The 13,239-nt window shown below is 55.0% G+C and overlaps 1 protein-coding gene across 3 annotated transcripts in view; it reads right to left on the reverse strand.

The window, feature by feature from the left end:
* Positions 1–13,143, reverse strand: part of GAK (cyclin G associated kinase) — a 55,155-nt gene extending 42,012 nt beyond the window's left edge. For all 3 annotated transcript variants that reach the window (XM_036280074.1, XM_036280086.1, XM_036280081.1), the window contains exons 1-4: positions 12,999–13,143; positions 1,500–1,561; positions 908–967; positions 74–188 (exon numbers count right to left, since the gene is read on the reverse strand). In XM_036280074.1, the coding sequence (XP_036135967.1) occupies positions 74–188; positions 908–967; positions 1,500–1,561; positions 12,999–13,143 (382 nt within the window). The remainder of the gene's footprint in view (positions 1–73; positions 189–907; positions 968–1,499; positions 1,562–12,998) is intronic.
* Positions 13,144–13,239: the final 96 nt, after the last annotated feature.

The following is a 13,239-nucleotide window of genomic DNA, read 5'->3' on the forward strand; positions in this document are numbered from 1 at the left end:
GCTGTTTCCACCACCATCGGCACACTTCCTGGAGAAGTGCTGGGCGTGCCCGGCTGTGTGCCCGCAGACGCACCTCTGCAGAGCTCCGTGAGCAGCAGGAACTCCGCCTGCCCCGTGTCTGACTCCTCCTTTCCTATGGACGCAGCAGAACAAAACTGGACAATATTGGGGTGGCCAGAAAGCTTTTTCTGCAGGTGTTGTGTTAAAGGAGAACACATTAAGTCTGCACATTTAAAAATAAACCAGGTGAGCAAAAACCAGGTGAGTATTTTCCCATGAACAACTGAACCTCCTCTCGCCCCGTACACTGCATTCAGACACTGCATGTGACAGTGAGGGACACGGGCTCGGGTCTCCGCACAGCAGACCAGGAAGATGCGGGCAAGCGGAGGGCACAGGTGTGGGGGCGGGAAGACAGAGTATGGGTAGAACCACCACCACGCTGGCCACACGCACCTGACCACAGGCCGGGCCGGACAGCAGCAGAGGACATGGCGTGAGAGGCCATGAGCAGTGAAGGTGCCCACCCCAACCTCAGCAAGGCCAGCACTGTTGGCAGCGGCCAGCGGGCTCACAGCGCCCAGAGCTCTAAGGGAAAAGAAAGCAGATTCTGGAGGCGAAGGGCGAGAGACCCCAGCTCAGGGACAGCTCAAGCTGGGGTAGAAAGCAAGCAAGAAATGCCCACCATCCACCATCTGTGCAAGGAGCCCTCTGCCCAGGGTGAAAGGGACAACCAGGCTCCGTGGGCCCAGCGGGTCGTCCGGCTGCCCACCCTGGGCATGGAGACCTCTGGAGAAGACCCCCATCTCCACTCCCAGACCACGGAGTCTCTACTGCTCCCGGGAGCAGAGAACAAGGACACACTCCTTCTCATGGGAACAGTCTCCAGGGTCCGGGAAAAGGATACCATGAAGCACACTTCCTGGATGATCGCTCTGTTCTTCTCCTCCTCGTTGGACAGCAGCCTCTGACGGGGAAGGGGCATAGACAAGATCAGCAGCGGTGTGTCTGTCTCATCAACACCCAGCACAAATCAAAGCACCTAACACCTGGCCTGTGCAGAGACTGACAGAAGGTTAAACACCCTGGAAAACGGTCCTTCGCATTTACAGTCCAAGGACACAGGAAAACTGCACACAGGAGCCTTCTCTGCAAGTGATGGGAATGAAATAAATAATGAAAGAAAAGGAGACGCCGCAGAACTCAGGGTCCTCGCCCTGGTCCCCAAGTCCAAGTGGGCCCCTTACAGCTCAGCTGCACACCCAGAATGGCCCAGGCTGGACACGCTCGCCCGAAGCCCCAAAGCTGGACACCGCAGCTGCAAAGTCCACAGAAGTGCGGATGGCTCCTCACCATCAGAAGAAACAAACAGGACAGACAGACAGACAGACTGCAAAAAGAAACAAGCTAAATAATAGGGAAAACTCCCTCAAAACACTGTCACTTTGAGGTTTCCTTTAAAACCACCAGAGCCCACACTGACTGTGCCCCCTCCTCACCTTTAATGCATACTCTCTGCCACTTCCCAGATCCTGGGCTTCGTAGACGAACGCAAACCCTCCTGAAAATTAAAAAACAAACACATCAGTTCAGTGCTGTGATTCTACTGAACATCAAAGTATCTTTACTAAGTAAAATACAAACTGGACTTGTGGACAACAATTTGTTTTCTATAAAAATAATGGCTCCGCCCTGTCCGGTTTGGCTCAGCAGTTAGATTGTCAGCCCGCGGACTAACGAGTTGCGGGTTTGATTCCAGTCAAGGGCACATACCTCAGTTGCGATTCGTCCCCGGCCCTGACTGGGGTTGTGCTGAAGGCAACCTGTCGATGTGTCCCTCTCACGTCAATGTTTCTCTCTCTCTCTTTCCCTCCCTCCCTCCCACTCTATCTGTACAAAAGTGGAAAAATATCCTTGAGTGAGGATTAAAAAGAAAAATAATAGCTCCACCCTGGCCGGTATGCTAAGTGGTTAGAGCGTCGGTCTGCAGACCAGAGTCCTGGGTTCGGTTCCCGCTAAGGGCATGTACCTCAGTTGCAGTTTGACACTGGCCCCGGTTGGAGTTGTGCGGATGGCAGCCAGTCGATGTGTCTCTCTCACATTGATGTTTCTCTCTCTCTCTCTTCCTCCCTCTCTCCCTCCTACTCTATCTGAAGATAAATGCAAAAATATCCTCAGGTGAGGGTAAAAAATAATAATGGCTCCAATTTACATTATACTACTTTTTTTTTTTTTTTTTATCCTCACCCGAGGACATTTTTCCATTTTTTGTTCAGGTAGAGTGGGAGGGAGAGAGAGGAACAGAGATAGAGAGAAACATCGACATTAAAGGAACACATCGAGTGGCTGCCACCTGCACAACCGACCAGGGCCGGGGACAAACTGCAACCGAGGTACGTGCCCTTAGCGGGAACCGAACCCGGGTCTCTCTGGACCGCAGGCCGACCCTCTAACCGCTGAGCCAAACCGGCCAGGGATATTTTAATTATCTTACTTCAGAGGCAGGAAGAAAATAAATATAGGAACAGAGATCAATGAGGGAAACATGGAGAAAATCAACAAAGCCAGAGACAGCTCTCTGAAAACAAATGAACTCAATAAATTCTCCAGACTGATCAGACAGAGCAAGTGAGAGCGGAGACAGGACCAACGACCAACACTTGACAGCACTGCCAGAACACACAGAAAATGATGCTAAAGACTGACCACACATGAACACAGACCAAGGATTTCTTAACAAATCCTTAATTCTAAGTAAATTAACATGTTAGCACACCAAGCCCAATAGTATATAAAAAATGACGCTACATCATGACTAAGTAGAGGTGGCTTAACACTTAAAACTTTGATGTGACTCGATTGTTTTAGGGTTAATTTGCATCGCCTCTTCTAGCTCCCGGTGGTGGGAAGTCACACTGCGGATGCACAGCTTCCAGCAAGCTGCGCGGCCTGGTCAGGGACACCTGAGAGACAGCAGGCCTGGTGGCAGAAGGCCCGCACCAGCCCGAGAGCAGGACGAGGAGGACGGCGCTCTCACCACTGCTGCTCAGCCTCCTAGGGAAGGCTCCCTGGGCAGCCAGGCGAGAGAGAGAAAGACAAGGCACCAGATTGGAAAGGAAGAAATAAAAATGTGTTTCCTTGCAGACAACATGATCATCTATGGACACAATCTTGTGAAACCTTCCCCCCAAAAGCCACTATAACTGACCAATAAGTGTGGGAGGCTGGGGGCTATCAGACCACGTGAAAAGCAACTGTCTTTCTGCACCCGGTCAGGCAGAGAGTTCCCAGATGTCGGAAGAGGCGTGTGATCCACGAAAGAGAAAAATGAGAAGTGGACTCACAGACGTCTAGTTCCTGGGCACACTGCTGAGAGGAAAAGCAGACACAAAGTGGACTTTGCAAACTACGTTTCTGAGGAAGGACTTCTCGCCAGAAAACATAAAGAAAATGCAAAAATAGCCCTGGCCGGTTTGGCTCAGAGGTTAGAGCGTCGGCCTGTGGTCCAGAGAGACCTGGGTTCAGTTCCCGCTAAGGGCACGTACCTCGGTTGCAGTTTGTCCCCCGCCTGGTTGGGTCGTGTGGGTGGCAACCAGTTGACGTGTCCCTTTCACATCAATGTTTCTCTCTCTCTCTCTCTCTCTCTTCCTCCCTCTCTCCCTCCCACTCTGTCTAAAGATAAATGCAAAAATGTCCTCAGGTGAGGATACATAAATAAATAAAAAGAAAATACAAAATTCAAAAACAACAAGTATTTTAAAGACACATTCCACCAGACATGCACAGGTGGGTAAGCTAACTCATGAAAATGAGTCCAGCATCATGACCCAGCAGGGAAATGCAAACGTGGCCAGGGACGCTCCCGGACATCCAACCAGACGCCCACACACAGACAGACCGGCCACAGCAAGCGTGGGCAGGGGACACCCACTGTGCTGGGACTGAAATGCTGTGACCACTCCGGAGAAGCCTGGCAGTTCCTTAAGCAAACACACGCGACTCCACGGCATCTGCTGCTCCCACAGCCCCCCTGTAAGTGCCCGATGGAGCAGCCGTGTCTGCTGACGGTGCGTGGACACGCCGATTCACTGCCCCAGATGCAGCTGCCTCACGATCGACAGGGGATCCACTGCTGACAGCAGCCATGTGGGCGACTCCAAACAAGTCCGCTGAGGAAAGCGCCAGGGAAAGAGCACGTGCTCGCGACCTCCTTCACAGACTCCAGGGAACACAAGCTCATCCACAGCAGCGGAAAGCCCGCTGCGGTTGCCTGGGGCGGAGGCGGGGCGGAGGAAACCGCGTGTGATGGATGTGCTCACTGCGCTGATTACAGGGACAGGACACAGGTGTATGTGCCCCGAACATACACACATGCACTTTGTGCATCATTTTTACCTCCGTGTAGCTGTTAAAAAATAAAATTAATGAATCCATGTGAAAAATAGATGAAAAGAAATAAATGACAATCCATGAACTAGAAATAGCAAACAGACCGTTTTCCTGATAAAGTCTATCAAACATTTAAGAAAGAAAGCAGAAGAATCTTATACAAAATCTCTCTGAAGACAGAAGAGGAGAAAGCAGTTCCTAGCCCATTTTCTGAAGCCAGAGGGAAAAAACAAACACACTACAGATCAGGATCACTCACTGACACAGACATAAAAATCCTTAAGAAAACACCAGCAAAGTGGCTGCAAATCCTAACAAGAACACGGTGGGCTGCATGGGACCAGCCCAGGAATGCCAGGGTGGTCCAGCACTGAAAACATTTGCTGCAGACACATGGACAGACGGAAAGTGGGTCCACTTGACAGACACAAAGCAGGAGCTGTCGACGTTCAGTCATGATCTTTAAAGACAGTTCAATAAAAACAGCAAACTGGGGACTGAAGGGAGTGTCTTCAGCCTGAGCAATGGGACTGCTAAGAACCGACAGCTAGCAGGAGACTTGATGCTTCTTTCTGAGATCAAGACAAAGCAAGGAGTTCTGCATTTAGCACTGCGATTCGGTATCTTTTGAGACCCTAATCAGTGCAAGAAAGCTAGAAAAATTAACAAAGCATAAAGATCAAACAGGAAGAAGTAAAACTGATCTTACTTGCAGATGATATGACTGTCAAGGCCAACAATCCCAAGGACTCGACCAAAAAACTCTAAAACCAGAGAGCAGCTTAGCAAGGCCACGAGGTCTTAGACTGCCGCCTGACCCTCTGCAGCCACGGCCACAGCCACAGCCACACTGAGGCCACTCCTCCTGAGACACAGCCGCCCGACCATCCAGGCCTCCCTACTTCCCGCAGACCCGAGGTGGCACCCTCACCACAGGCGGCCTGACTCCCACTGGCCCCGCGCTGCTCAGGCTCTGCTCTCCAGCCTGTGAGGGGCCCCGACTCACTCCATCCCCATTGTGTCCCTTCTTCCTGCACGTTCTGACACCTGACACCGTATCATACTCAGCTGGATGCCTGTGAACCGCCCCTGCCACCACCTGGAAGCTTAACGAGCAGAAACTCCACCTCTGTGGTTGACATTGTACCACCAGTACCTGGAGCCATGCCTGACGTACTCTGGGCGGTCAAATGAGTCCCAAACAAGCAAACAGACCAGGACAACGAGATCCCAAGTGAAAACACGCATTCGCCTTACAGTTGACGCCCAGAGCAGACTACGCACAGTCCACGGGCATGGGCACAGGCTGAGACGGTGCAGAGGAGGAGAAATGCACACTGGAAGCTCACAGTGGTGGCTGCTTGGAAGGGACGGGAAAGGCCGCAGGGAGCAGGAGGCCACAGAACTTCTAACAGCACCTGGATGTTTAATTTTTAAACAGATCTGGAGCCAAATGTAATTTTTAAAAGCTAACATGGACTCGTTCTGGACAGCAGAGACATAGATGTTTGTAGTCCCCACCCCCCTACGGCATCGCTGAAGCAATCCTGAGGGGGAGGACACCCAATCTCAGGACGGGCTACAGTAGCCAGGACTGTGGTGCTAGGGGAGGGGCAGAGGCACAATCACTGAAACAAGACAGAAAAACCCTAGACATGGGGCCATACAACATGCCCACATGATTTCTGACAGGTGCAGAAGCAACTCAATGGCGGAGGGGCAGTGTTTGTAACAAGCGGAGCTACAGCCCCTGGACATCCTTGGGCAAAAATGACAGAACTTTTATCTACACGTCACGGCTCACACCAATCAACTCAGAGTGTACAAATGTAAAACCACGGAACGTTGAGAGAGAACAGAGGAGAAGACCCTCACAGTCTGATGCTGGACACAAAGTCCCTGACTTGACAGCAGGAGCAGGTTCACACAGGGAAAGGTGACAGGCAGACCCGTCCCAGGTAACTTCGCATCTGCAGCCCGTTCAGAGGACAGAAAGACAAGCTGTCGACTGAGAAGGTGCTGCCAGCACCCGCGGCTGGAATATAAACAACTCTCAAAACTCAACAACAAAAATGCAATTTAAAAATAGGCAAAGACAGGAAGAGACACCTCACCCATGAGGATGCGCGGATGGTAGGCACCTGGCTGACCTTCAGAGATGCTCATTAAAGAGCACAGTGAGATGCCACTCCACACCTGTCACAACGCCCAAACAAAAACACAATGCACATGCCGGCAAGGACACCAAGAACCCATGCTCTGTCGAGGCCCCATATGACTGCGTCTGGAGACAGGCTCTGACCCCTAGGAAAAGTCCTCATGGAAGGAAGAGACACCACAGCTGCTCCCTCCCCTCGGGCACACAGAGAAGGTGCCGCCGAAGGCATAGGCCTCCCCGGAACCCACCCACTGGCACCCAGCGCTCAGACCTCCAGCCTCCAGAACCGAGAAGACACGTCTGTCTACGCCGCCTGGTCTGTGGACTGTACAGCAGCCCGAGCTGACTTGTGCACTCGTCCACCACCACGGGAATGTGAGAATGCACAGCCACTCCAGGAGACAGGTTGGCAGTTTTCTAAAAAAAAAAAACTCAAACACATGCAACCACCCTGTGACAGCACCTGCACCCCTGGGCGCTAACCCTGGAGAAACGAAGACACGTCCACAGAGCCCCTGTGCGTGAACACTCACAGCAGCTCTACTTCTGGGAGCAGATACGCCTGGAAACCTCCACTGGGTGGGGGATGGAACACACCCCAGAACCCCCAGCAGGGAACACTGTTCAGCAGCGAAGACAAACAAGTATGAACACCACCACCAGGTGGATTCCCAGAGCCATGGGAGTGGGGAAAGCCAACCCTACACACCGCACGTCACTCCCCCACACAGCTCTATTCCATGACAGAATCAGAGTATGGAGAACAGGTTTGTGATTTCCAGGGGTCAGGAGGCAGAGTGGCTAGCAAAGGACACCAGGGCCCTTGTGGGGACGGGAACTTTCTGTGTCTCGACTGTATCAATGTCAAGATCCTGGATGTGACGCTCACTCTGGTTTTTAAGGCATCACCACTGGGGGAAATGGGCAACGTGGACCGGGACCTCACTGCATTATTTCTCATGACTGCGTGTAAACGTACAACTACTTTGAAATTAAAAATTCAAATAAGAATAGCAGCTACCATATAAGACAACCAGGCAGTGCTAAGACACTGTCGTGTGCAGACGCCTGTGTGCGTGTTCTGGAACCGGGAACTGGCACAGACACCTCGGCTGCCCAGGCCGAGAGGCTGCTGGTGGGCAGCAGGCTCAGCTCCCTGCCTCGCATGCGTGTGTGACATAGAACAAGGCCGGTGTCCAGCAGGAAGACACCCACAGCTCCTGCTGATGAGACATGAAGAAAGGCTTGAAAGGACACCTCACACACAGCACCCAACTGGCAGAAGCAGGTGAGACTCTTCCACGTGGTGCCCTCAAAGGAGTGCAAGCCAACCTCAAGCAGACCCACGGCATGCCCGACGAACTCCACAGAAACACCACCAGCAACGTGTAGGGGAGGGTGTGGAGAATCAGCAACCCTTGCTGGGGGAACGTGACCTGGGGCAGGCTGGTGGAAGGGCTGCTGCTCCCCGTGCAGTGAACCATGGCCAGCAGTCCCACTGAAAGAAAAGCACATGTTCCCCAAAACACTTGTAAAAAGAGTGTTCTTGGCAGCTTCTTTCGCAATAGATGATGCAGATGGGAAGCCCTCAATGTCCACCAGCAGCCGAGCGATCAGAAGAGTGCTGTAATGAAGGAAACGCCTTCAACACCAGGGTGTCACAGAGAGTGGAGGTGATGTTGGCAGGAGGTGGGTGGGGGCGATGACTGGGGGCACGAAAACCTTTGTGGGGTGATTCAACGGGTCTCTATCTCGACAGGTGTTTGGCTGCACAGGTGCATGCAACTGTTAAACTGTGTTTTACCAGATGCCAATAACTCTATTTCAATTGTTTTTAAGCAAAGTAACAGGCCCAGGCTGTGCATGTGGAAGTCCGGGTGGAGAGCATGCAGGCAAGCACTGAAAGATGCCCATCAACACCAGACACCACTCTTCACCCAACGCAGAGGGGGTGCAGGGAGACCAGAGCCCCACAGGCCCTCCATGCAGGCACTGGGAGTGTGAGGACCAGGAGCACACGAGCATTCGCGTTCAGGGGACTTCCAAGTCTCTAAGAAACAGACACTTTCACCTAGGACAGTGCTGCGTAGTGGTTAGAGCATCCCCCTTTCCCACACTGAAGGGAGTTCAATTCCAGTCAAGGGCACATACCTGGGTTGCAAATTCGATCCCCTCCCCAGTCAGGGCACATGTAGGAGGCAACCAATCGATGTGTCTCCCTCACATCAATGTCTCTCTCTCCCTCCCACTCTCTCTAAAAATCAATGGAAAAATATCCTCCAGTGAGGGGCAACAACAACACAAGAAACAGATGCTTCACGGAGCAGGATTCTGCAGCCTCCATCCCACAAACACGTGACCATTACCTATCTGACAGGGACACAGGCCCACCAGACAGCAAGAGTCCACGGAGAGGAGCAGCCGAGCCTGAGAGGACAGAGAACAGCCCTCCCACAGTGACCTCCTCTCAGGCTGACACCCTCCCAGCAACCTCCTCCCAGGTAACCCCCCAAAAGCAACCTTCCCCATGGTGACCTCCCACCACAGCAACCTCCCCAACAGTGAGGACCCCCCACACACCTACAGCAACCTTCCCCATGGTGACCTCCCACCACGGCGACCTCCTCCCATGGTGACCTTCCTCACGGTCACCTCTCACCAGAATGACCTCCCCCCAGTGACTCCCCATCAGTGACCTCCTTGCCACGGTGTTCCAGTCCAGGCATCTGTATGCCAACAGACAGAAACTGGGGTGGTAACAGGCACTGGTTACTATACACGATCAGCTAAGGCAGAGGGCAAAAAAGAGCAGTGGCCTGCGCTCCACTCCCACCAGCCCCAGCGACAGCCCCGGAAGTGCCCCAGGGGTGAGTGTACTGCCACCCGCATATGCTCTGCACACCGCTTCCCACAGGACAAGCTAGACAGGCGGGCCCACCATTGCAGACCAACGCAGCGCGCAGACACCAAGAGTCCAGGCAAGGTGGCTTTCCCTGGGCTCCCAGCCTTGATCCCATCGCTCACCAGTTGGTGGCCTTAGCAAACCCAGACCTCAGCCACTGTCAGGATCACAGTCCAAATGAAGCACAGGGACTGTGCCTGCCGAAGAGTCAGAGCCTATAAGTGCTGTGGCGGTGGCCGTCACTACTATTTCACATGGGTGTATCACAGTGGATAAGGGACTGATGGCAAAGCCACCAACTTGAAAGTGAGAGGACCTAAGAGTGGGCAACCTATCAGGGATGAGACCTGGGCCACATCGTAAGCCCCGAGCTCCTGCTACAATGACCCTGGTTATCTGTGTTCTGAGGTGTCTGGAGAAGAGAAAACATCTGTTCAGCACTCCTGGGTGGCTTCTATCCTATAGGACTTCAAATAAAACACACCCCAACGATGGAAGGACAGTTCAGTACAGGTGGAACCTTGGGGTGGACAGACATGAGGAGAGCAGCCCCTGCACTCAGGCCTCTGGCCCGGGCAGGTGCAAAAAAACAAGGACCATAAAACCATGTGGGTCGGAGAAGAAACTCACAGGGGTAAGACTGCTTCCCGTGTAGAAAGGGATGTGCTGTATGCCGGTGACCTATAGCTGACAAGTCACCTTTTAAAATCCCCCGAAACGCACTGCACTGTGGATAGCTGCAGAGGATGTCCTGACTCATCATAGACCCTCTCCATCCATCAGGCCAACCCCAGTGGTTTCCAAAACTTGCAGCCAAGGGTCCTGACTATCACACACTCCTGCAGCCGCCTGTGGATACCTGATGTCCAGCACCCACCCATCACAAGAGCCTGCGCCATGAAAGGAGGGGTCCTCCAAAAGCAGTGGCCAGGAGGCAAAGGGGTGGGAAGCTAGGGCTGCCAACAGGTGGCCGGCCCGGAATTAGTGTGGGGTGTGCCCTCAGGCTTCTCAGGCCAGCCCGACCCAAGAGAGAACACAGGAGCCACATCAAGTGCATCCACAGCCACGGGTACATGCACAGCATGGTACGTCCCAGCAGACAGGTGCTGGCCGACTGAAATGACACGTAACTTCTAACCACACGCACGTGACTAGTTACAGCTGTGTGGCTTTGTCTTCTTTTTCCCAACAGCTGCCCACATACCACCTCATCCACCTGGCTAGCAGCAAGTCCAGAGACACAGCCATGGAGAGGTGGCAGTGACCCACCTCTCCATGCTGGGGGGAGGAAGCGAGAGCATGCAAAGCCACAGCAGGAGGGCACAGGAATGTCTCCCAAGGACCCACTGGACCGGCATCTCCCAAACTAGGGGTCAGCCCAGTAGTTTCCCTTTACTTTTTAAAAATTTAAATGAAAACAGATCAAAATTTGAAAATACTAGAAAGCTATCAGGCTCCACAGCTCTGCCCACAACCCATTTTGTGCTACAGTTACAAGTTCCAAAAAGCTATGAAAACCCTATTTTCGTCTTAAATCATTTGACAACAAAACGTCACCTACCGTAAACTTATCTGGGCAACACCTGACAAGAACTGATGTGGGGCCATTTAAAAACTTATCCCACGGTGAGGATACCAACTCATTTAATTACCCATATGTTATTGTAATTTGATTACAATACTTCCCAACCCTTGTGGGAGATACCCTAGCATACACAAGATACACATTATCTTTCCAAAACCTGAAGCCTTCTGAAATGCTCAGCATTGGAACCCAAGGGTTTAGGGCTTGGGGTTTTCCTCGTATTTATACAAGACAGTCTGAATTTCCACAACCTCGGTTCCGAGGTCATGTTTTAGGTGAAAGACTTCACACCAATTTCAACTGTTTCAATTTAAAAAGATGGTTCACGAGCAAGCCGCCTACTAAGTTCAAAAGCAGAAAGTCAACAGCACCTCACAGCACTGGCTACTTTTACCTCCTGACTTGCCTACAAAGCACAAGGAACCCGCTGGTCACATTTCCTCATTCCTCCTGGGCGCTGAGCAAAGCACGGGCTTCCTTCTTTCCATGACCCACTTACCATCTGTGATTGCCCCCCAGCCCTGCCCCTGCTCCTGTCACCCCTCTCACCTCAGTTGGGCCCACCCGAGGATCCCCTGCACTGCACTGTCCTCTTGTCACTAGAGTACACGTCTCATTTTAAGGCGGAAGCCACCTACTGTTCACCATGAGTTTCTTAAAGAGCCAAGACAATGGCCTGGTATTTTCAGGACAAACGAAGAGGCCTGGGGGACCTCACTGCTCTGACAGATGTGAGAATGCCACACTCCAGTGTCAGTAGAGGTACCCGCCCCACCTCTGAAAAGAGTAGAGCCTGTGGATTTCCCGATAAGTCACCCCCCAATCTGTCTGTTTCTGAAAGAAGCAGTGGAGGAAAAGTGCGTGAAGATGACTCGTCCAGAACACCCCTCAGGCCTGGAGAAATAGGGGCGTCAGGACCCCAGCCAGGTCACGTCAGCCAGGTGCCCGCCTCACCCTGGCAGCAGGGCGCCCCGGGGCAGGCCGAGTCTCCCCCGAGAGCCACGCGGGCAGGTCTGGCCTTTCCCGCTGCGAGTCCACGTGGGGATCTAGACGGCCGTTTCAGGGCCAGACCCCAAGCCAACGTGTGCAGCCCGTAAGCCGCAGGGGGGAGCGGCGACAGGCCTGTGGGCGCCGGGAACGGAGCAAGGAGAACCCGGGGCAGGGCAGGGGCCGGCGGTGACTTCCGCGTGAGGGAGGGCGAGGGCCTTCGGGTAGCGAGGACCAGCAGGAACAGCGCCCTCCAGGGCCGCCCCAGGCCCGGCAGGGCCGCCACCGCTCGGCGCCAAGGAGCCCAGACCCCGCTCGCGGAGGGGCGCAGCCCATGTCCACAGCGCAGCCCGCGCCGCGAAGGGAAGGGCGTGTCGGAGCCCACCCTCCGCGCCGGTCTCGGGGTCTGGCCCCCAAAGGAGCCCCGGCTCCCCGAAACCCCCCGCAGACTCACCCTCCGACCCAGGTCAGCCACACCTGCCCCCTCGGCCCACCTGACCCCGCTCTGCCCCCACGCCCCCCCTGCCCCCTCGCCCCACGGGCCCCCTCGGCCCACCTGACCCCGCTCTGCCCCCACGCCCCCCCTGCCTCCACGCCCCACCAGCCCCCTCGCCCCACCGGCCCCCACGCCCCACCTGCCCCCACGCCCCACCTGCCCCCACGCCCCACCTGCCCCCTCGCCCCACCGGCCCCCACGCCCCCCCTGCCTCCACGCCCCACCAGCCCCCTCGCCCCACCGGCCCCCACGCCCCACCTGCCCCCACGCCCCACCTGCCCCCACGCCCCACCAGCCCCCTCGCCCCACCGGCCCCCACGCCCCCCCTGCCTCCACGCCCCACCAGCCCCCTCGCCCCACCGGCCCCCACGCCCCACCTGACCCCCTCGCCCCACCTGACCCCGCTCACCCACCTGCCCCCACGCCCGACCAGGAAGTGCCCGAACCTGCCCCGGCCTCCGCCGCCCGGCCCGCGCCTCACCCTCGGCCAGGACCCGCCGCACCCGCAGCCGCAGCTCGCCCAGCTCCACCGTCTGCCCCACGAAGTCGCTCTGGTCGCGGCCGGCCGCGCCGCCCAGGGAGCCCGGGCCCGCCAGGAAGTCGAGCGCAGACTGCAGCAGCGACATGGCGGCGCCGGCGGCGGGCGCCCAGCGGCTCGGGTCCAGGGAGTCCGGGCCCGCTCAGCAACCGCCGGCCCCGAGCCGCTCCAGCTTCCGCCCCGA

The sequence above is a fragment of the Molossus molossus genome, unplaced genomic scaffold (genome assembly GCF_014108415.1).
Source record: "Molossus molossus isolate mMolMol1 unplaced genomic scaffold, mMolMol1.p scaffold_m16_p_1, whole genome shotgun sequence".
In the NCBI taxonomy this organism is placed as follows: Eukaryota; Metazoa; Chordata; class Mammalia; order Chiroptera; family Molossidae; genus Molossus; species Molossus molossus.